The 24,251-nt window shown below is 35.2% G+C and overlaps 2 protein-coding genes across 3 annotated transcripts in view; one reads left to right on the forward strand and one right to left on the reverse strand.

The window, feature by feature from the left end:
- The window catches only part of LOC128999740 (probable ATP-dependent RNA helicase DHX35), a 28,713-nt gene extending 15,839 nt beyond the window's left edge, over window positions 1–12,874 (forward strand). For both annotated transcript variants that reach the window (XM_054426399.1, XM_054426398.1), the window contains 10 exons: window positions 1,966–2,106; window positions 3,700–3,856; window positions 4,574–4,735; window positions 5,795–5,941; window positions 6,606–6,747; window positions 7,488–7,774; window positions 8,511–8,635; window positions 9,675–9,873; window positions 10,925–11,078; window positions 12,739–12,874. In XM_054426399.1, coding sequence (XP_054282374.1) covers window positions 1,966–2,106; window positions 3,700–3,856; window positions 4,574–4,735; window positions 5,795–5,941; window positions 6,606–6,747; window positions 7,488–7,774; window positions 8,511–8,635; window positions 9,675–9,873; window positions 10,925–11,078; window positions 12,739–12,856 — 1,632 coding nt within the window. In that variant the 3' untranslated portion in view covers window positions 12,857–12,874. The remainder of the gene's footprint in view (window positions 1–1,965; window positions 2,107–3,699; window positions 3,857–4,573; window positions 4,736–5,794; window positions 5,942–6,605; window positions 6,748–7,487; window positions 7,775–8,510; window positions 8,636–9,674; window positions 9,874–10,924; window positions 11,079–12,738) is intronic.
- A 698-nt stretch (window positions 12,875–13,572) lies between these two features.
- LOC129001808 (rho guanine nucleotide exchange factor 12) overlaps window positions 13,573–24,251 on the reverse strand; it is a 421,244-nt gene continuing 410,565 nt past the window's right edge. The window contains exons 31-37 of the mRNA XM_054429256.1: window positions 21,341–21,510; window positions 20,341–20,484; window positions 19,363–19,536; window positions 18,670–18,839; window positions 17,971–18,136; window positions 16,015–16,109; window positions 13,573–14,990 (exon numbers count right to left, since the gene is read on the reverse strand). Of these exons, the coding sequence (XP_054285231.1) occupies window positions 14,940–14,990; window positions 16,015–16,109; window positions 17,971–18,136; window positions 18,670–18,839; window positions 19,363–19,536; window positions 20,341–20,484; window positions 21,341–21,510 (970 nt within the window). The 3' untranslated portion in view covers window positions 13,573–14,939. The remainder of the gene's footprint in view (window positions 14,991–16,014; window positions 16,110–17,970; window positions 18,137–18,669; window positions 18,840–19,362; window positions 19,537–20,340; window positions 20,485–21,340; window positions 21,511–24,251) is intronic.

The raw sequence follows: 24,251 nt of genomic DNA on the forward strand, positions 1-24,251 counted from the left end.
CAATAATCAATCCTGGAGGCAATGATGAATAAATTAACATATACTTAAATACAGGCATAAGGAACCAAAATCGGGACTATCCCGGCAGAATCGGGACGGGTGGCAACCCTGTGATACACATACATTTATTGATATACATGTAATAGCAATCGTTGAATAAAGAGCATTGTCAGAATTAACTCTTTACATAAAACACTTGATAAAACATGATTATGAAACCAAACTAAAAAATAAAGACTTTAAGTGAAACAGAAAAAAAATATTCTAATTTAAGGAGGTCTAAAAATCTTCAATTTGTTCTTGTCAATGAGTATAGTATTTATTTTATGGTTATTATTTAAAATTTCATGAATAGTTTCATATATCTGTTTTCCCACCACTCCATAGAAATGCACTAATAAGGTTTAAATTACCTGGCTACTGTCTCCGATCCTCGGTATAGTTTTAAGAAACTACAGCTGTTTCATGCCTTACATTGGCACATCATCAGGTTTGGTGAACGCCAGCTTTTTCTATAAAATATCCCTCGGAGATGAGATCGTTATGGTTTTACGAAAAACATGTAGACATTTGTACACACACGAAAACACGCACGAAACATTTAAACACTAATAATTGAGAAACTACTGCGAAACGTGATGCGGCGCCGGTGACGGATAAGTCGCGACTGTCACGTGTCGGCAGCGTTGACCCCTACCCTTGTTCTATCCTTATCTTCTCTTTCTTTGGTTTGACAATCAGATATCAGAATGGCCGTGTTGTAAATTATGTTAGACTCAAAGGACTGCTTTTCGTTCAAAATATGATGTGGTTGTTCTTTTGATGCCTTATATATTTCATATTCTTCTATTGTGTCCATATGGCGTCCTTTATTGCAAAAATGTAAAATATCTAGATTATTATGAATGTCTGTATAGTTATGGTTCGTGGCTGTTAGGTGGTTGGAAAAAGCTGATTTAGAGTTCTTTTTTGGTAGGTGTTCTTTAAATCGGGTTGTGAAAGATCTGGCAGTTTGTCCTATGTAAAAGCTGGGACAGTTGTCACATTTTAATCTATAGATTCCGGTTTTGTTGTCGTTATCTGTGTGGGACTTGCTCTTGGCTCTGACCAATGACGACAGCTTGTTTGTAGTCTTGAACGATATTGCTATATCATTTTTTGCCAGTTCTTTTCGTAAAGTATCATTTAGAACTATACCGAATTCAGCACTAATTCGTCACCGGCGCCGCATCACGTTTCGCAGTAGTTTCTCAATTATTAGTGTTTAAATGTTTCGTGCGTGTTTTCGTGTGTGTAAATGTCTACATGTTTTTTGTAAAACCATAACGATCTCATCTCCGAGGGATATTTTATAGAAAAGCTGGCGTTCACCAAACCTGATGATGTGCCAATGTAAGGCATGAAACAGCTGTAGTTTCTTAAAACTATACCGAGGATCGGAGACAGTAGCCAGGTAATTTAAAACTTATTAGTGCTAATTTTAACGATCCAGTGGCCAACCATCATGACCATAGAAATGATCACATAGCCACACCTGTAAAGGATATGCAAAATAGATAATTTCTGCTCGCTAAACACTGAATCAGCTGATTACGTCGTTAGCATTTCTATAAAACACTAACATTTGTTAACCATATAACATAACCTAAAAAGCAAACATAACCAAATGACTTTATATACAATAAAAAAGTTAATCTGTCTGTTATGATAGCCTATTAATTATGGTGGTAGGAAACATCTTGTGTATTACAAACAGTCATTGCCGCTCTCAAAATGTATGGCTGCACAAAGTTTTAGCTTAGCGGCAGTTCTTGAGCGGCAATGACGTACTTTGCGCTCATAATACACAAATAGCTATTCTGTGTTGATAGTCCCATTTACAGTTAATTGTCTCTGGTTTACTCTGTTTCATCTTCATATTACTGATACATATCTAAGGGCCTAAGGGACTTAATTATTTTGCAGTATATGACAGAAGGGATTCTGTTGCGTGAGATGATGGCAGACCCCTTGTTGAGGCAATATTCTGTCATAATGTTAGATGAAGTTCATGAGAGAACTACGTCAACAGACATCCTCATGGGTCTTCTGAAGAAAATTTTAAGGGTAAGTATTATAAGTTTGAGTGTGCTATTTTTGTTGGCTATAGAAATTAAACACAACATACAAAATATTGTTACCTGCAAACAATTGAACTGCCAATCGTAAAAAAGTTTTACTTTTTAAACGTTTACAATCTTTGCCTAATGTGGATGGTAAATGTAATGTGGTAAACCAAGGTAATCTCATCATCCTGTACCCTGTATGTACCCAGCCCTACAAGGTCTGCGTATGAGATCCCCTGACCTATTAATGGGAGATCAAAGGGAAGAACAGGTTACCATAGTCAAAAGGTTCTTATGGTTCACTAAGGACTTGGGATTTGACGGGGAATGAGGACCTGTGAATGAGGGTGCACAATAAGCTGTTCCAGCTGCGATGCAATCCCATGGTCAAGCGTAAGCCTGGCCCTCTGTTAAAAAAAATCCTGTACCCTGCATATTGTGTTTCCTATGGAATGTTATTTAATTAAGTGATGTGCTGTGCTTGCTTGATTAATCAATGTGTTATACCCTTTGGATTACTGATACATGTTGAAAAAGGTGAGGTACTTGCTTGTGATAAATACATGAATAATGTGCTATATTTAAAAGAGAGAAAGCCTCAGCTTAAATTAAAGAGTTTTAGTATAAAAGTGGTGCTAGCCTCAGACCGCACTTGGGCATACGTTTTAAGTTCGTGATTATCTGCTCAACACCATAAATTTATTAATTGTTAAAGTGCAATGATGTACACACAATCAGACTTTCAATAAATGGCCTTGACTAATGAATCAGCTGGTCTTATTACATAAAATTGTACTGGTCGCAAGTAAAGTTCAAGGGTGTATTGAGGTATTGCTGCCACCATTACTCTAAAAAGGGAGAGTAGGCCCTAATGAGAATGGGAAGATATTGATGATGAAAAACATGAGTTTGATGTTTATTCAACTAGCCTATCAGATACAATATGTGTGTATACTGTATATATTGATCTTGAGCAATGATATACAGTGATAGACAGTACGATAAGTGAAGCGCAAATAATACCTAGATGACAATGTATGCGCCCCCTCCCCATTCCAGTACGGGATCAAGTAACTTCAACACGTATCTTTGTTTAACACTTGCCTTGAAATCACGTGATTTACCATTAGATAAGCCTAAAAGGCTGAAAAAAGAACTAAGACAACTGTTACAACATAACTAAAATACAAAAAAAGCAAAACCAACTAAAGATTACAGTACAATTAATTATGGGATGGTGACACGCTATAATAAAGCTACAATCTTATATATTTAATCATCTATATAAGGTCATCTTCGCCTATGAGATACATACCCTGGTCTGTTGACTAATCTGACATTTAAATTTTTATTGTACATGTAAAAAATAATTTATAATAGATTAATAACATTTTTTTAGTGATTAAAAGGTTAGTAGAAGATTACGACAGTACACATCTCTAAGCATAGCCAAAGGAGGTTACCACTTATGTTTCCAAACTCGTTGCTTAGCACAATCTGTGGATTACCAGCTGTCTAGTTTCTTGCTTGACATGTTCAATCAAGATTTGTGTTTGTTGTGGTTGCATTCTGTGATATGTTACTGTTTATTTAGAAACAAAAGAAGTTGAGAGTCATTGTCACCTCAGCAACAATGGATGCAGAGCATTTGTGCAGCTTCTTCAACCATAGTTCGGACAAAAACAAGAAAACAGCTGTCATAATGAGTGTGGAAGGTCGTCTGTATCCAGTGCAAATCCACTATTTGAAAGGTAGATCCAGTTTCCACTCAGCATGTTGTCAAGAGGCTAATGCAGGGTTTGTTGTGTGCATCAAACTCATTTGTTAGAACTATTCTACCAAATCGAACAAAGATCCATGCCATCACATGATCAAACAATTTAAGGGGGTCCACACATGCGGCTATGTCATGTGCCGAGCATTTGACGAGTGACGGTCTACTTGTGTTGGTATTTGCTAATTTCCGTGCATAGATGTCCACATATTCATCACTTTCTGAGCAGTCTGTTCGGTACAGGGATAGAGAATATTTATAAAACACTACAAATGCTGATATTCTCTGAATGATGAGAAGATGAACATCCATTCACACTAGTCGTGATTCCTCCAAGTACAGTAGAACATCAATAATTTGGAGGTCAAAAATCCGGACTGTCAATAAACTGGATTTGTCTCTAGCAAAAAATAAAATTTAGTATCCAGTTCAATTTAGTAATTTGTTCTAAATAGGTCTATACACTATCATCGTAGCCTTGTCATATGATTACACTTTACTGCAAAAAACAATCCATTAGAAACCAACCCCTGTATGTAAGTTTCTGTTTTTTCCCTTAATTTTTAGCTTCACAAAGTACATTGGGGGTTACCAGTTTGATGTGTTCAGCTGGTTCTGTAACATAGGTGCCACAGGCCTCTCTCCTAGACTGTACTTGCTGAGTATGACTGAGTGTGTTGAGTACTGTGTTCAGAGCCAGTACCGGACTATGTGAGAGCCGCTGTGGACACTGTGGTGAAGATCCATGTGTCAGAGGCTGGAGGGGATGTGCTGTGTTTCCTGACAGGACAAGAGGAGGTTGACCGTGCAGTGGCTCTGCTGAGAGAACATGCAGCCTCCAGCCCACGCAGAGACTGTGAGTAATGTATTAACTCTTCAGAGTATTTTGTTTGGCCCAGGATTACCTCTTCCTCCCTTTTTAGTGTCTACGTCATTTTGTATGAAGGAATCAGAAACACTTTTAAGGTAAAAGAGGCCAAAACGCCTATAATTTCCTTGGATATACCTGGGATCTGCTGCCTGGGAACCAACCCAGTACTGTACTGTAGTACTGAAGTCCGAGATGCTAACAACTGGGCTAGCTACACACCACATTTATTACTTACTTACGGTTAGGGGATTACTGTTTTCAATAATATTAATACTGTATATTATGCTCTGAAATGTTGTGCAGTCACTTGAAATAATTTATATATAAGAATAGTTATATGTGGACAATCTATAACTGTAACATCATGTTTCGGCCCAATGTACTCAGAGTAAAAAATATTTCAATTTATATTTTATGTTAGTAGTTTACACAATGATTGCATAAAGATAGTGTTGTTGACACGAGTAGAAAATTTAAGGTACAAGCCTTGGCAAGTGCCTTAAAAACTTCTACGAGTTATTTACTTGAGTTGACTTGTGTCGCTTGTTGTGTGTTATTTACTTGAGTTGTGTACATTACTTTACCTACGACAGTGTTTTTGTTACTAAAAATCTCTGGTACTCATAGCTTCTAAGAGAGGTTATGTTTTTGTTTTTAACCTCTCATTGCCACTGACAGTGATGAAACAAAACATTGTAGCAAACACTAATTGCACCACTCAACAATTAAATTGGCCTGAACAGCTGATTAGTTGAAGTTCGAATCATTACATTTTTACGTCTTCTCTCTCAATCCTTGAATCTCATTGGTCCGTTACCCGTGTTGTTATGAGTAAAACAATGCTGTTATAAAAGTAAACAATGTCGTTATGAGAAACTTTTCAATTCTAAGAACTGAACTGAAACGGCTACTTAAAAAAAACGGTTGTAGGTAAATAATTTAAAGTTTTATTTATAAACAGATAATATAATGCACAATGTTTTTGTAACTATCCTGGTGTTAAATTAATTTTCATTCTATGATATAATTGAGTATATTTTTCAGTAGAACTGCTGATTCTCCCTATGTACGGATCTCTACCAAACGCAGACCAGTTGAAAGTTTTCCAACACACAGCCAGAACTCAGCGTAAAGTTGTTGTGTCAACCAACATTGCTGAGACATCTGTTACTATTCCAGGAATTGTTTATGGTAGGTTAAAATTATATGTGTCGTAGCTGCATCACACACAATTGCTGCGATATAGTACATTTTTAACGCACAATATTCGCAGACGCTGCTGCAATTACAATGATATTACAAGAAAAATGCTCGGTATGTTTTAGTTTTCTTACTTGATTTCTTGATCAATCAAACTATTCGGCAAGGCTCTAGACTCGAGTCTATATCACCTCAATATCAATATGTTCAAAACAAACTTTTACTCTCACATACTAGAAAGTAAATTTTCAGAGGAAGCAAACGTAGGTTTATAGTGACATAGAAGTAAATGAGGTTTAACTGTTTGTCAAATCAGCCGTATGACTCAAGTGCATGATATAAATAGCAACAAACAATTGCAAAAACCACAGAAAAAGAGCTACAGTAACTCATTTTACTGGCACAGTCATACACAGATTAGTTTGAAAACACATCAAAACTGTGAGTACCTATTTTCTCACTCCCCTGTATTGCATAATAGTACCTACAGAAAACAACAACTGACTTGATATGAGGTGGGATAATGGTAGTATCCAATGGGTCGTATCATATTTAGAATATTTTAACTACCTGTGTTTGAGAAAGAATTGCAGTATAGGTTTAATTTGGTGTTTTCATGTATTACTTCATTCTTTGTTTGTTCTATAATGTCTAGTGGTGGACTGTGGATTTGTGAAAATGCGATGGTACGACCCACACACATGTTGTGACAGTCTAGTGACAGTACCAGTGTCACAGGCGTCAGCTGAACAGAGGGCCGGCCGGGCTGGTCGTGTGCGACCTGGCAAAGTTTACAGGTGTCCTATTTTTCTGAGATTTTATGAACAAATTTAGTATTTCTATTTAGTCAGAAATCTTAATTTATTTAAGTTTGTTTGAAAGTTCACTATATATTTGAGAGCAAACTGATTATCACATAATTTATTATGCTTAAACAACTTTACAAAGAAAACTTAACAAAATCAAAACTTTGATTAAATTATGTGTTTGGTTTTGAGTGACAGGCTTAGGATTTTTCAATGAAAGGTCGAATCACACATATCAGTTCGGTCACAGACCAGTCACAGTTCAGTCTCAGTTGTATCCGCAATTTTCCAGTCAAACTCTTATTCATTTGTTTACAGTCAGTCTTCCGTCACTTTATTTACAGTGATGTTACAGTCAACATTTTTAAATAAAACTGAATATTCTATCAAATTTTCACTGTCCATCTTGTTAATTGTTACAATCAGTCGTTAAAATATAAGCACAATCATTTTAATAATAATAAAAAAAACACTATTTTCTAACCTCAAGCACGTCTGTCAGGCGTCCGACAAACCTAAAAATATCGGTGAGAAGAAATCTGAAATTGACTGACAAATGCCGGCAGATCAACTGACGGACCTGCGCTGGATGAGTGTAGATAATGCAATATAAAATTCATTAAAGAATATTTTGGTTGTTTGTGGCGTGAATGATGTGACTGAACTTTGACGTGCTGTAACTGATATGTGTGAATCGACCTTTAAGTAAGTTCAATTCAATTCATCCTAAGGTTGTACTGTGAGAAGGACTACGACACACTTCCCACCACCACACCACCGGAGATGCAGAGAATGGATCTGTCAAGTGCAGTTCTGCAGTTGAAGGCGCTGGGGATTGATAATGTTGTGAGGTTCCCTTTCCCGTCGCCTCCGCCTGCACGACACCTGGCCGCAGCCTATCAGCTGCTGCACGCTCTGGGGGCCATTGATGACAACGGTGCTCTATCTCAACCCCTCGGCACCAACATGGCGGAGCTGCCTCTCCCTCCACTCCATGCTAAGGTTCTGCTCGCCTCCGGTGAGTGGTGGGTTAGGTTGGAACATACATGTTGATTACATTCTATCTTGAGTACTTTGCTTGCGAAAAACAAACATTTATGAAGCAGGTACACTTGGTAACTTTGGGTTACAGAATTTACTGTGTATAGATGAGACATTCCATTCTCATATTAAAAATGCTGTAGCCAGTTTTGGAATAAAAATTAAGTGTAAATTGTAGAATTGAGCCACTTACAGAGTGTGCTTATGACAATAATTGAAGATTTCTGGCAAATTCGCCAACCTTCTAAACAAGCCGGACATGTTGAATTTTTAGGTATATAAATTATAATACCTAAAAAAATAATTAAAAAAAGTTTAAATTTAATTCGGTAAAAAGGATGAATTTTTATCTATTTATGTATGCACAAACAATAAATTTAAACATTGGGTTCAATTAATTAACTCTGTCATAACATACCATTTTTTTCTTTTTACAATATTTGTTGTCTTAAAAAAAAAATAATATTATTTTTAATTACTTTATAACATATTATATTTTCTTAAAAAATCTTGATTTCTTCTTTAAAATGATAAATGGTTTGGGTGTTTTGATTAAAACTGTAAAAGTAAAATTTTTTTGAATTAATACAAAAATGATCCGTATATTTATGCATATAAGCTCTGTTAGTGCCCATAGGCTTCAATGTCTTAAACATATTATTCCATAAAATGCAGTTCATACCGAAGGTTAGCCAATATTGTTGGGTTACCAGGAGAGTTTGGCTGTTCAGAGGAGGCTGCCAGTGTACTTGCCTTGCTGCAGGTCCAGAGTGTGTTCACTAGACCAGCAGGTGGAGCTGCCAGTGTGAAGGCTAGAGTAGAGAGGCGCAAGTTTGAGGTGAGTGAATCTTTTTAATGAGGTAGATCAATATAGAATCAAATCCTTATGTAGCTTTATTACTGACCAAGAGTAACAGGTTCTTTCCAGGATCATTGATTAAAATCCCAGTAATAAAAGTAATAATAAAACTAGACTTGGGTCTAGTTACAATACAAACTATCAAAAAGTTAATGACTTTTTTCAAGCACTATTACCACTCAGTTACCCGGCTGATTGCTTATCTGAAAATATATAGAAAATTGTTTTAGTTGAATGAATGAATTGATAAACTTACAAGGTTTACATTGTATATGTACAGCCTTTTCATTACTGAAATTAAAATTTTGCTGTTAGAACCCTTATTTTCTTAAGCCGGGTTTTCCTAGACGCGGAAGATGAGAGCGGAGAGCAGAAAAGCGATTAACATGGCGTTCCGCTCCGCTTCTAGGAAAACAGTAACATTAAAATTACCTAAGACAAGAGGAGTCCGCTCTCCGTGTTCCGCTTGTAGGAACCCTCAGGTTTAGGTTTAATTGAATTTAAAAATAAAAATATTATGTTAATACCATTTAACAGAATAATAATAACTAAGAAACATCTTTTGAATTGTAAATCAGACTTCTGTCAATAATAATAATAATAATAATAAAAAATGTTTATTTGTCATAAGAATACATTAGATCATCGACAAAGTCAAAATCATGATCATACATCAATCGTCAAACAAAACAAAATCAAAAACACTTTCAATATTTTGAAAAAACAATAGCGCTTAATAACTCAAATAAAAATATGTACATATGACTAAACAAACAACAATAATTTAGGACCTGATAAAGCAACAGGTGAGCAGCAGGTTTATGCAATCAAAGATTAATTTGGCCAGACTTGAAAAAATCGTCCAGGCTATAAGAAGGGTTGTCTAATAGCCAATTATAAAACAAGGACTTAAATTTTCCTGCGAATAACACTAGTATCTAACATAATCAAAGTTTACATTTGCTTCAAGCTTCAACTTATACTAACTCTATAATATATACATCTGTTTCTTGCCCAGGTAGAAGAAGGAGACTTGCTGACTCTCCTGAACGTTTACACTGCGTACAAACGAGAGGTGGCACGTTCAGACAAGTCCAGTAGAGAATGGTGTCACAAACACTTTGTCAACCACAAGGCCATGAAGAGAGTGTCGGAGATACGATCTCAGATGCTCAAACTCTGTGAGAAACTCGGAGTACCAATAATATCTGCTGCAGGTGGGTGACATTACAGTAAAGACGTGGTCATAGATGATTGATAATTTTGTTGATAGCAGGCAATGGAACTATATAGTAACTTTGTACTTTTCTGTGAAAGTATCAGTGAGATAGTCCTTCGTTGGAATAATTTTTTGACTTTGGTACAACTTCACGAGGATAATGGCTTTATCGATAACAGATTTTTGTTAGGAAAGCAATCCAACCTAATTCAATCAGAATGTTATTCAATATGTTAAAAAATAGACGCTGTTGTGTGAGTAAGAGAAATTGCTTTTATTTGAACTTCATACATTTTTCTTTAATTTATTCTGCTTGTGAAATTGTACCTTTGTTGTAAAAATATGCTTTGTAAGCCAGCAGCACTACCCTCTATTAAAAAGAGAAGTCACACATTCAGCAACAATGATCACAAACAGTTATACTCATTGGTAGATTAATTTGTATGCTGTGTATCAACTAATTAATCCTCTTGCTGCGACAGTCTCTCACAGCGACAGTGTAATTATAGGCTTCAGTGTGTGTTGCTGAGGGAGAATCTTTGTATTTCATGTACACAGCAATGCCAAGGACTTATAGGCTGATAATGTGTCCTAAAGCTTCAAATTAATCACCGGTCCATTTCGCTCTTTAACTGTTGCTAGCAGCCACCTGTTTTACGTTTTATCCTTTGTTTATTTTTGCAACAATGCTGAGACCGACTACAGTTGCCTTTGAGATTCACGCTATGGTTTTGGTTTGCTTCAAAGTGATATTAGATCAAATTTCAGTGTTTATTTTAGCTGTAAATTGTTGCGTTTTTGTGGTTATAGGATTCAATTAGAATAGATTAGTGTGACTATTTCAAACACTGTAAAATAAATTTTTGTGGTAAGCCTAAATACTCGAGTATACATGTAAGCAATAGAGAAGATATTTAAAATATATTGGAAAACAATGGAAGCTATTATTATTTTCTCCAGACCTTGCACAGGTTCTAATCACCTGGCTGGATTAGCACCTTAGTACATTGGGTAAAGTGCTGTAACACTAAGTGATCCAACTGTCGCAGGGGACAGCAGTAAGGTGAGGCGATGTTTCACTGCAGGTTTCTTCCCCAACACTGCCTACCTGCATCACTCCGGAGTGTACAAGACTGTGAGAGGAGACGTGGTGTTGCACGTTCATCCGACGTCCGTACTGTACACTCTGGAGCAACCTCAGTGGTGAGCAACGTCCCATCTATGTAGACCTGCTATTGGCAATTTTTTAATTCATTAGAACGTAGTCGAATGTACTGTTGTCAAAATTGTTGTGTTACATTTGATAATTGATGTGACATAAGACGCTATGGTTTACAATAAGTTGTTCTTTTAGTTTGGCTTTTGTTTAAAAGTTAGCACGTTCAAGAGAAATCAGTAATCAGTGCACTCTGGTGGTAGCTCACTCCAACATTAACTTGTTTATTATCTAAGTGGCTGCAGCTTTATCATAGGAATGGGACGTCTACTTCTATGGTCAAAGATGTAATCTTGTCATGGCGGTATGTAGTCTATAATATGATTTAGCAGGGATCAAGGGCAAAACAAATTTTGACTGAGTCTCCTGCTTTAAGTTATTTAAACAATAAATAGAGAGCAATAACTGTTGAATGTTTTGAATGGAAAGGTACAGACTAATTGCTGTTGGTAAATGATGAAATATTATGTGTATTGGTTACTTTCTAACGGCATGAAAACAATTGAGCTGATGAAAACACACACCTCTCTCTTACGCCTGAGATCATTTTGTTAGTATGGTCTATGGTGGTGCAAATTATGCCCTAAGGAGGTATAAAATATCATTTGTTTCACCCTTAACATTTTACTTTTTCACATTGTTCTATTTACACTTTTTTTATTATTCAAACTGACAGTTTTGCATTTTTACTAATGGGTTTAAAGGTATTTTGATTAATATACTAGTATAAATATCAACTTTTATCATCCCAGAATCTTTTGGGAGCTATAAAACTGAAGTTCTAGTTTAATGTCTAGAAGTAAACAAAAATAGTGAATAGTGGTTGGAATTTTAAAGTGCATAATTTTTTACACAGAAAGTCTATAAAATTGCCAATTGGGGTTGAAATTGGACTGTATATAAAAGTTAAAATCCAAATATTTAGTTAGTTGGATTAGTGTTGGTGAGGTTGCTTGAGTGTTGCCAAGAATTTGAATGATTAGTAATTTTTATCAGACCAAGTAAAGCAACTATTTTTGGATCAGGTTGCTTAGGCCTACTACTACTGTCAGCAACAGTAAATGTCATAACATACAATGGTAAGTCAATGCATAGACAAAAAGAATTAAATATAGGCCGTCAGCTGTGCTGCGGTTACCATAGGTTCTGGCGCACACCGCTTGGAGCACCACCGTAGTTACACGGCGTACGCGCTACGTAAACTGCAGCGGTGTGCGCCGGAACCTATGGTAACCATGGCAACCGCAGCACGGCTGACAGTCTATATTTAATTCTTTTTGTCTATGGTCAATGTGACTATATCATTCTGGGGCTTGTCTCAATTGGTGTTGCTACTGCAATGTCTTTAGACAGCTGTGATTTGCATTTTATTTTGTTTATTTTGTTACTAAGAAAATAATCAAAACTTAGTGAAAAAAATAAAATTGAAACAGAACTTACACTCAAATTAATTTATAACTTATCTACTTAAAACTTAAAGTAAAGCAGGTAATAACTACAACTTAAACCAATCCACAGATTTCTCGACAATTGGTTACACTGTTTATTTACAACTTGTGTTTCAAGCAACATTATATGAGTGTAAAAGTATCGGTTTCAGAAACATGACGGTTTTGAGCAAGATTCACAGTGAATATTTGTTCGCAGGTTGCTGTTCTGTGAGGTTGTGCAGACTGACAGGAGCTACATGAGAGAACTGACTGTGATCCAACCTGAATGGCTAGAGGAACTAGCACCACATTTCTACCATAAAACCTTTGAATAAAATGTTTATGTTTTATAATTGGTAAATTTTTTATCCCACACAAAAATGTGTCACAGCAATTTCTTTTGTAATCCTAAATTGTGTTTAAAATTGTTGTCTTCACCAATCTACTGGAATGTTGGTGTTGAGAATATGAAAAGGATATTGAGATGTAAGTTATATATGTTTTAACAGCTTCTAACTGACAGTTAAACCAGCTTTCTGGCAATAGTTGGGGAAGATGTGGTTTTTATCACCTTAACCTCTATTTGGATCTTTTGAAAATACAGGGATGATATTTCAGTATAATGTAAAACACTGTTTGTTTAGAGTTGCTGTTTGTACTTCCATGTATGTTAAGTAATATGTCAGATTTATTTAATCTGCCACCTTTAAGGATATGAATAAGTCATAATTTTGTGTAAACTTTAAAGGTTTTGAGATCAACAGTTACACACAAAACTTAAAAGTTTTTATAAACTCTGCTGCTGAAATTATAATTTGTTCAATAATATAGAATTAATTGTAAAAACCTTTCAACTGAATTTGGAGAAACTATGTTTTGTTTTGTTTCCAGTCAACATTGTATTTAATAATGCCCATACCACTTTATTTACATTTCTTGCAGGCTTCTTAAATCTTTCTAATTTCCATACTTCCCATGTTATGTAATGTGGTATTAGAAAATTATATTTCCTATAATCTTATACTAATACGGTGAAAAATAAAACAACTGGTTAGTTATTTATATATCAATATGTGTTTATTTTTACGTGATTCAGTCTATATACAATACATGTGTGTTACAAGAATATACAGTAGCATGTCAGCTGGGTTATAATAATATGCATGCTTCTATATCAATGATCTCATAGGCCTTCGGATGAGTAAATGCTCCTACCGACTGTATAAATATTGTACATTAAATTGTCCTATTTACAACAAAAATCATACTTTGGTTACAAATACCACAATGTAATGTCCTACATTCAAGAAACATTTATCAAGGATTTATATAAAATAAATAATTAAAACTTAGTCAACATTTTTTTTTATTATTTTGTAGCTTTCATAATGTATTGGGATTGAACAGATAATAAACATACAATTACTATTGACAAAATAAATAGCTCAAAAAATAAATTTATCATACACAAAAAATATTATAAGTAAAAAAATATGTATAAATGTATACATGTAAAGAACTGAATAAACTTTGTTAAAAACAAAACGCCTTTAGAAAGATTAAATGAGCCATGCGCATGTTTGGCCAATCAAATAATTCAAGCATATTTTTTTAATCCCTTAATAAATCTAAATTTATAAAGCTCGTACTTTTTAATGTTTTAAAAACTGGTTCATTTAAATGACAATAATTACAAAACAATACATAATACTGCAAAAATTAAATTCTAGAGCGCAATGGGGGTAACAGATCTAGTTCTATCAGAAGTGACAAAAATAAAATATTAAAACAGTAGTGCTCGAACAATACAATACAGGCAAAATATACAAGTATTTTATACAAAAAAATATTACAAACACAGATCATCACTAGAGACAACTTTGCGCTCTATAATAAAACTATTATGTACAATCCTTTTGGATTTAGGCCTTTGTTTACAATCGTCTTAACAACAAAACAAATAAAATGTAAAAAATATAACACTTCCGAACCTTTTCCAAAAGAAACACCGGAAATACGCTAGCAAATTATTTAGACTAAGCCGATTGAATAAACGTCTCGTTATCACAGAACAAGCCAAAACCGCAAGGGACGAGCGCAAAGTCGACTCTAGCTTCGGCACGAGTAGCACCAACTTCCACACCGGGACAATACTGTATAAATGCATATAGGAAACATCTTACGACTACTCTACAATACCTCGTCTCGTAATAAATTAAACCCAGGATCGAACAACGCAATAATAAAAAACGAGACAAACAACACTCGAATAAACTTATCAAAATAATAACAAATCTCTTTGATTATCTGTAACATTTTAGTCCCGAACTGTCTGGAATGAGCACCACGGTAGTGTCTGGTAACATCACTAGGCACTAGGGCAAGGCTTCAACAGTACTGTACACTGACACGACGTGATCACTGGGCGACACTCTCCTCCGTCTCTCCTGACAAGGCATCAACAAACACCTGCAACACAACACTAGACAGATCAGAGCACATCAAATATAGGCATTTGCATGCCAGACTTGCATGCCAGGGTTGGGCCCAAACTAATTTGGAGTTGGGCCAAAATCGGATTGCTATTGCTATGGAAAATATTTTTAAAAATGACAGATGAATGATCATGAATACTACCGTTGGTTTGCATAAAATTATACATAACCTTCTGCTTATCGTCAATGTCTTTTGGTAAAATGGCAAACATCTTCCGAGATCGCTGCCTAATCACATAGTCTTAAGGTCACAGCGAAATTGTGAAAGTCTTTCGTGGTCATGGTGAAATTGAGAATATCTTCTACGGTCACAGTGAGACCGTGAATATCTTCCGCGATTATGGTATGATCGAGAACATCTTCCGAGGTTACGGCAAAATCGTGAACATTTTCTGCGGCCACTGCAACATCATTGTCAGGACAATCGCCATGATCTTCAGCTGCATGCGAAATGAAATCTTCAATTGAATTGTTCAATCGTGCATCAAATGCTTTCAACGATCGTTAAAATAAACATTTTTGGCCCAAACCAATCCCTTGGGCTAACTGCTGGCCAGACCCAACTTGAAAGTATCGTGGACCTGTAGTAGGTAGGTGACTGAGGTAAAATATTTTCTTTTTCTTTGATTGAAGATTATTTAATAAATTGGGTTAGGGTTTAAATCAATGTTTTTCAAAAAAAATATGAGTATCAATCATTAATGTTCTATTCAAATAAACTATGAAGAAGATTCTGATTCCTAGAGTCATATTGGCAGAAGAAGAAACTGATAGTGCTGTCTAGTCTGGCCGGTTAAGAGTTTAATATACAACCTCTATGAGAATTTAGGCATTAAATATATATTATTTTAGTGAAAATGATAAAAAAAAATTAAAAGAAATTGACATCAGTGAACTTCTCAATGGATTTGCTACATAAAATATTACTTAAACAAATATGATCTAAAAAAATTTTTTTGAGAAACATAAAGGTTATACCTGTAGTTTCAGTTACATACCTCCGGCGTTGTGGGTATTTTAGCTGAATTCTGATCCTTGTCTGCTTCATCTTGTGGCATGCTTTGAGTCTCTATACATGCAGCTCCAATGTCTACTGCAAAGCAAAGCATTTACAACACTGCGAACGCAAACACTACAGGATGGGTGGTAAACAGTGCACAGCAAAGATGTGATAATAAAACCCAATAGTGTATTGTGACAAGTGTCAAGGTAGGGTGGATTTAAGCAAAGACTGAAATGAAAACTTTTTTTATCATATGTTTTGATTGATGGAATGAATTAATTTACGCTTCTCCTAAACTTAAACTTGGATCAATATGGACACTGATTGGATGAGAAATGTTCTTTAGTTAAGCAATTTCAAGAATTAATTGTCCAACTAATTATTGTATTTCTCAAATTTGAAAGGAGAGTTGAATAATTTAGTTTGGATATATAATTATTAATTCAATTGGAAATTGAAACAAAATGTCCTAACCAAAAACTTTATAGACATTTAAAAAAATATTTCAACTTGGGAGAACAATGGAATAATCTACTAAATATTTTGGATGATTTCTCTTTGTACCACTGATTAGTAAATAAGAAAATTTACTGTAATTACACAAATTGAATATTTAAAATTTGTTTACAACACTCTTATAATCATTAAAGAATTCAGGTTCGTGCCCTTAGGGAAGGGGTTTATAGAAAAATTAAATTTTTTTCTTGACCTTTTATTTGTATGCGGTGGAAAAGTTTGCTGCTTACGGTTTTCTCAAAAGTTTGTGTTCCATATTAACTATATGCAGTATATAGATTAACTCCAGATTATAGAACAAATATTGAAACAGTCAACCAATTTGGGGGGTCTGATAACGGTGGGGTAAACCGGTTCAACCCCCGGGGGTTGAAACAAAAAATCACACTTTTATATTTTACATAAGAGGAATGAAAGAAAATTACCAGGTAAAGTAAATAAATTTAAGTAATAATGTTGTGTTATATATATTTTGTAAAAAAATACTGCAATTTCATGAAAAATGTGAAAACCTGTGCACTGTGGCATTTAACTGCTTCGGGTGCATTCATTTGTAATGTGAAGCAAAAAGTAACTAAGAAGTAGGCCTATTTGTTATATTTTTATATTAATTACTTTTAGTTCCATTGAAGAAACTTCAGCGCAAAACTTTCTCTTGTTAGAAGGCGGATAACTATTTGTTTGTAGGCTTTCACTCAACACATAACAGAGTTATACACTAACTAATGTTAAACTTAAAAATAAAGCAACTAATAAAAATATGGATTAGTTAAAAAGAGTCTAGTTGACTTTAGGGGTAAAAAAATCATTGGTTAACAAATCTATCAATAGTTGTGTGACTATATCAAATCAAACTCATCAAGAAAGTGAGCTAATAATCATTCTCTATAAACCAACTCAGAATTAAGCTGTTAGATGGGGAATATAATTGAAAAGGTAAAACATATTTTTAGCATTAAAGACCCCTACTATGTATCGCAACTTTTATTTCAAAATATTATTTGCATTAAAAATCAAACTGCATTACTCTGTTTCTAAATGTAGCATAGCATTTGCCTTGAAAAAATCGAAAGGTTTAATGCAAAGGAAAGTGCAGAGTGATTTTGGTAGCGAGCAGGGAGTTTGTGTACATGCACACAGTTTCAATCGCATGAAACTTATTTACAGTGTAATAGGCACCTAATGTCTTAGAGTTGTTGTGTTTTCTTGAAAAAAAAAAGAATAAAAAGTTTCATGCTATTACAACCACATGATTTACAATAGGCTTCATTGAATTACAAGGTGGAAAAAAAATTTATGTAACAAAGTTGCAATACAAAATAGGGACCTGGAACACAATTCAGAAAACTTGTCAACATTTTTGCCTGATTGTAACAAAGAAAAGATATTAACTGCAATATAGTTGTGTCATGTACAAGTGCGCCAGGATACTCACCAGGTTCTAAGTCCATGGATCGTCGGTTATCCGTAGAGCGGTTGTCCGTGGAAGTATTTAACGTAGCCGCAGGTTGTCTCTCATAGACAGCATGCAATTGCTCTCTACTCCTCTGATTCTCATGTCGAAACATAACTCTCTCCTCTTCTCGTGTCTTCATAACACTCTGTAAAAAAGTAAAAACAAAATAAAATAAAATTGATAGTTAAAATGAATTTTAAGATTAATATATTTTCCCTAGATTTCTAGTCAATGAAGGCTGAGCTGACTTTCTTTAGTGTTTCACAATTAAACTCCTCTCCCATATAGGAGTAGGCTAGTCCATTTCATTAGTAGTACCAAAAGTGCTATTTTCCAGAGTGTCGTTAACTGAAGTAAAGCCACTGGAATACCAAATTTGTGAGTGAGTTTCACGTACGAGACGAAGTCATAAATTATAACCAAATATTTATTCTGCTTTAGTAGATTCACAAAATACCAAAATAAATTTATTTTAAATTATTAGGATTTGCTCTAGAGTTAAATACAAATAACATACACCAAATCAGCTTCAAATTTTACAATGGTGAATGTTATAGATGGGATGTTAACTTTTAGCATTGGGAGGTTAAAGGAACACTGTGGATTTGCTATATGATCTCTGATGACAGAAATATTACCATCGCCTACATCACAAGCATGTCTACACATTGCACTCACCATGAGTAGAGTCAACTGAGAGTTGAACTGTGAGCTGATCTGTTGCAGAACATGTGCCGGAACACTGGGCAAGTGACATCGTTGTCTCTCCTCCACAGCTCTACTGGCCGTCACTGCCTCCTCCTCTGTCACTTGCAGGTACTCGTTAATCACTGACGTTAGCTTGTTGGCTGTCAGAACAACAATAGTTATTGTAAAAGACTATTATTATTTGAAATTTAACTGGTGAAACAAGAGCTATAGACATAATTCAATTGGGATGTTTCAGGAATCATTAGGATGTGTTGCTAGCCTGGGTGTTACTGAATCAACAATTCATTGTGAGACAATCTGGTTCAGTCCCCAGAAATGTTACAAATTCATTCATGTACTGTGAAACAAAATTTGTTTATGTGTGTTGCTCTCCTCGTGATTAGCGGCTCAAACTTTGGTGTAAAAGGGACAGGTCCAATGCCTGACAATAGTACACATTCTTTTATGTGCCTATTATATTTCAGAATTTACTTCAGTGTTATAATAGCCTCGTGATAAGTGTCTTGGACTCCAAACCTTGATGAACAAGTGTGATCCCCTACTTATTCACAGAAAATTTAAGGGGTTAGAAAAACTTTCTCTTGAAAGCGTTTGGTGATTTATAAAACACCAATGGCGTTGAAACCAACAAAAACTACTCTGCACGAGTCTATACTGTACCTTGGTTGGACAGAGCCAGTAGTATCTCCTGGGGCTCTTTGTCATGGGAAGGCTCGGCCGCCATGTCTGAGATGGTGTCATACTCGGCTGGTGGCACATGCAGTATCTCCGCCACGAGGTGTCGCTTCTCCTCCAGCGACTCCCGTATACGCTCGTCCGTTCGTCTCAGTTTCTCTGTAAGAACAGTCTACATGTTTTACTTGGCCAATTACATAAAATAATTCACAAATTAAAGGGAAGAGGTTTAGGGGTTTGAATGATAGTTATATAATTTTAATAAAAACCAGGAAATAGCAAAATTAGTATGAATATTATTTTAGTTATAAAAAAATATCTTAAAATCTATTAATCTATCCCAAAAAATTTATTGATCTATAACCCACATCTGCTACCAAAGTACAAACTTTTGTTAGCACTATCCGACATTCTATCTCCAGAGTTGTAGACAGTTTTAGAGTAGAAATAAACAAAGTTGAATATTCCCTTCCAGACAGTGTCTGAAGTCAATAATTACTGATTTATATTGTATAAACTGGCTTTTTAACCGAGCAAATCTGAAAGGAAAACTTAGTGTAAACCGTGTCATCTTTTAGGTCCTACATCAAATAATAAAATTGATAGTTTATATAAATCAAAATCCAATGGATAAAATATAATTTTGTTTAAAGGACACTCTGTGAGCGCTAGGGGAGCGTTTTTATTCCAAAATATTGTGTACAGAGTAGTTGATCTATGTAAATGGGATGTCTACCTCTGTATAGAATAGTCAATGATACTAGTCACAGCACTTGCTTCACATTACGCCTGCTTATAACACTTTAAATTGTTACTATACATACGTTTTTTTTAATACTTTTGTTTGCATAAGCATGATGCAGATAACTTGATAACATTGCAGATAACATTGATGAAGATAACTGCAAGAAGATTAGAATCTTGAGTATTTTGATTTTCAAAAGGTTTTTAGTTACAACTCACCTAAAGGTGTGAGGACTGGCTCAGCTGTGAGCACGGGACTCTGACAGATGACCACCTCCGTAGGTTCTATGAGACAACTCTCCGCCGTCGTCTGGCGCAGAGGTTCAGCAACACGGCGCACCGGACTGGGACTCAGTCCTTCACCTGCAGTCACAATAGGAGAAATATAGTCAAGCTTCAACGGTGAAACTGAAATTTAGTGAACATGTAATTTTCTATTGGTAGTTTTACAATTGATTTGAACTTAAATGCTAATGTAAGCCTTACCAATTAAGATACAAAACCAATAAGAAGGGCAATGCTTTCGTTACAAATTCAGTCTGGAAATGATTGAATTTTAGATAGTTCTTGAGGCGGCCGCTAGGTAGACTATAGCAAGCATGCGGCCAAGTCAGCTGACTGAGTGAGACAAAAAATCTGCTTAGAGAAAGAGAGAGGGATAGAATAGCGCGGCCGCCGCACGAGCGATCCTAGTGGTGGCCGTACAAAGCTCATTTTGGCAGCAAAATTCTAGTCTGACTATTATGCATAAACATTACGCTTTTTAAAGAATATTTGTATTCATTGGCCTAACTGGAACACAAAACTTGATGAATTCAAACTTCTTTATTCAGTCATATACAATATAAAGTATACATGAATGGTATAATAAAAAAATTACCTGTAAAATAAAAAATAATTTCTAATCATACAAAAATTAATTAAAATAAAGATATTTTTTGCAATACAAAGTTTTATTTGTTAGCCCAATAGCAATTAAAATCATTGGGACCAATTTGTGTTAAATGCAATTATAGAGCGTTCTTAAATCTTGAGTTTTGAAAATAAAAAAGCCTATATAGTTGTGATAGACAACCTTAAGGTGTAACATTTTTTTGTGGTTAAAATTAGCCATTTTGCATCATATACTTCTAGACCAAACACAATATGGGAATGAAGCAGTAAAAAGTAGATTGATTGTAATGTCTTGATCTTTGAATATCAACGTAGACTAACTCACCACTCTTGCGGGAGGGAGGTTCAGGCGTGTCAGGATGCTGAGGGGAGGGAGAGGCTTGAGGTGTTGTCTCACTGGAGGCAAGGAGTGTCGGAGATGCTGCGTCACTCTGGTTGTCGTCTGCTCGCTGGGCCGACAACAACTCACTGTTGCTGGCTCCCGACTCCTCAGATCTACAAAGATAAGTTTAGCATGAACAATAAATTCTTTAGGATAAAGGACAAGTAACTAATTCTAAATCTACAAGAATTTTTCGACATCAAGCAATAATCCCCCCAGACAAAAATATCTCATAGAGTAGTTTTGTCGGGTCCGCGGAATTGGCTAACTCTGGAACTCGCTAACCCCATGTTAAAAGCCCTATCTTCAAATTTGGTCGATGAGAGGAACTCGCTAACTTGTTCGGTTTCGGAATTGGCTAACTCCAGAACCCGCTAACCCGGCTCTAGAGCCGGGTTAGCGAATTCCGTCCTCGTACGGAAGTCGCTAACTCGGTCCCTCGGCGGAACTCGCTAACTCCCAATCAGAAGCCTCGCGGGCTGTCCAATGGGAGCCAAGCACGAATATTTTTGGCCAGTGTTACCGAAAGTGTAGTACCTATATAGTATCGGTACCATAATGTCGTATCCTACGATTAATTAGGAGTAAGAGCAACGTAGTTGATCAAATAAATATATTGAGAAGTATGTTTAACATTATTCTCATGATTATTAGGGTGGAAAATGCATTATAGTCTTACCATAGACTAACCAACACAAGTAAACTTTATATCCCATTGTAAACTTTGAAACTCGTTTTTCGCGTCTAGTTCATGTCCGGTGACACTGATCGCTAGTGTCAACAAAATCTTTTTTTTTTGTGTTTCTATTATTTCTATAGTTAACTTCATAATTTGCTCTTTACTGTTTGGTTATATAACTAGGGGACGTGTTATTAGTTGTGATTAGAACATTTTATTTGGTTAAACGAGGTTTTAAATGACTGGAAACAAGAAACAATTGTAAACAAAACACGACCTCTAAAGACAGTGCACCGGACAGAACTAACAATAAAACTGTTTTCAGCTGATCCATAAGGATTAGAAATATACTAATATAGGGGAGTATGTTTTATATTTGGGCTTCTTACTTAAATAGTAGCTTTATGGTATGCAAAAAGATAAAAATGTACATTTAATTTGGATCTTTTACATGTTATGAAATATCTATTTTCGTAGTTCGCCATTTGTTTCTTTTATTCGAATAAATACCATTTTTTGAACTTCTGCAAATAAATTATTGAGTTCGTATTTTATATACTGGGCTTGTAACGTTGAATCATAAAATTGAATCTTAAATCATGATAAAATTTACACGTTAATTGTCAGTCCAGAAATACATTGTGGTGGTAATGTATTTTTAAATAGAGCTATTGAATTTAAATACACATTTATCAATACAATATTATAAAGTTGTAGGCCTAATTTATTTATAGATTGAATTAAAAATTAGTCTATTTAAAACATGTAACATTATTACTAAAAAATTCAACACATTTTAGAATTAGGCAACTATTTACTAGTAGGCCTACAACGTTTTGGCTTAAACTATTAGGCCTAGATAAAAGCTTAGTCTAATGTCATATTTTTACACGTAAGTTGGACGATTCAACGACGAACATTTAATTTTAAATCTATGAATTAGTTATGAAAGTTACGATGGTTGATGACTGATGGTTGATGTTTGATGACATTACGATTAAATTTGTTTTCCGTGTTTGAGAACTAGCGTGTATTTTAGCTTAATTTCGTAGAGGTTTTATTATTTAGTACCTTTTCAATATTTTTCAACTCTATTATTTTCTTTTATACTTATGGCATTTATATTTAAGATCAAAATCATAAACATTTAACTGGTCATTGTAGAGTTAAATAAAAAAACACTTTTCATGATTTTTTAATAATTGTCTTTGAATTACTTTGGGCTGGTTATCTGTTGAAAGTGGAATTGATAACAAAAACAATTACATTTACTGTATCTTCATTGACACTGATATTTTGAAATACGGTAATGTACGATTATTTTGTCGTGCAAGGTTGGCAACGCTCCATGCAGTGGGCGCGGCCGGGTTAGCGACTTCCAGAGTTAGCGAATTCTGCCGCGAGACAAAATCGAGTTAGCGGGTTCCGGAGTTAGCCAATTCCTGACTGAGACGGTTAGCCAGTTCCAGAGTTAGCCAGTTCCAACACACGACCGAGTTAGCGATCTCTTGAGTTAGCCAATTCCTACGTCTCGTTTTGTCCCTTGTAAATGAGAGACGAGTTGCCTCAGTTGTCAGTTTGGTACACTCATTGTACACGAATGAATAGTTTCTTTTTACTTAGAGCCGATTCTACTGAAATAAGTACCAGCTCTAGGATGGACTTTTTAAGGGAAGGGGGAGACTGAAAATTATCTAAAGTGTACTTATAGGAATTTTTTTTTCCTAGGACGCTAGGCAAGAGCCTGGGATTGTTTTTCACATTACTTCAGGCTAGACCTAGGGGTTGCGGCATTTCACTTAGATAAATTCCATTGGTGACTTGGTGGGGATCGAACCCGGAACCTCAGGGACTGAAGTCCCGCGCTCTAGCCACTACGCCAGCTTGCTCCCCCTTATAGGGGGTACTTATAGGATTAGGAGCAACATCAGTAAAACATCATCATCATTTCAATTCCATACTTGACTGAAAGGTGCAGTAAGATTTATCAGTAAAAAACAGAGAATAATTTATTTTGCAAACCAACTTGTAAGTTAATACAAATGGCGTTCTTCAGAGCTTTCTTAGTGCCTTATTCTATTTAAGAAAAGTATATGTATTAGTAGATCATTGAATGAGTTGTACTGAAGTAATAAGTAATTAATGAATAATAAGCAAGAGTAAAATAACAAGAGT

Source organism: Macrosteles quadrilineatus, unplaced genomic scaffold (assembly GCF_028750875.1).
Source record: "Macrosteles quadrilineatus isolate MER2022 unplaced genomic scaffold, UCM_ALF_1.0 Scaffold_8__2_contigs__length_117827958, whole genome shotgun sequence".
Classification (NCBI taxonomy): domain Eukaryota; kingdom Metazoa; phylum Arthropoda; class Insecta; order Hemiptera; family Cicadellidae; genus Macrosteles; species Macrosteles quadrilineatus.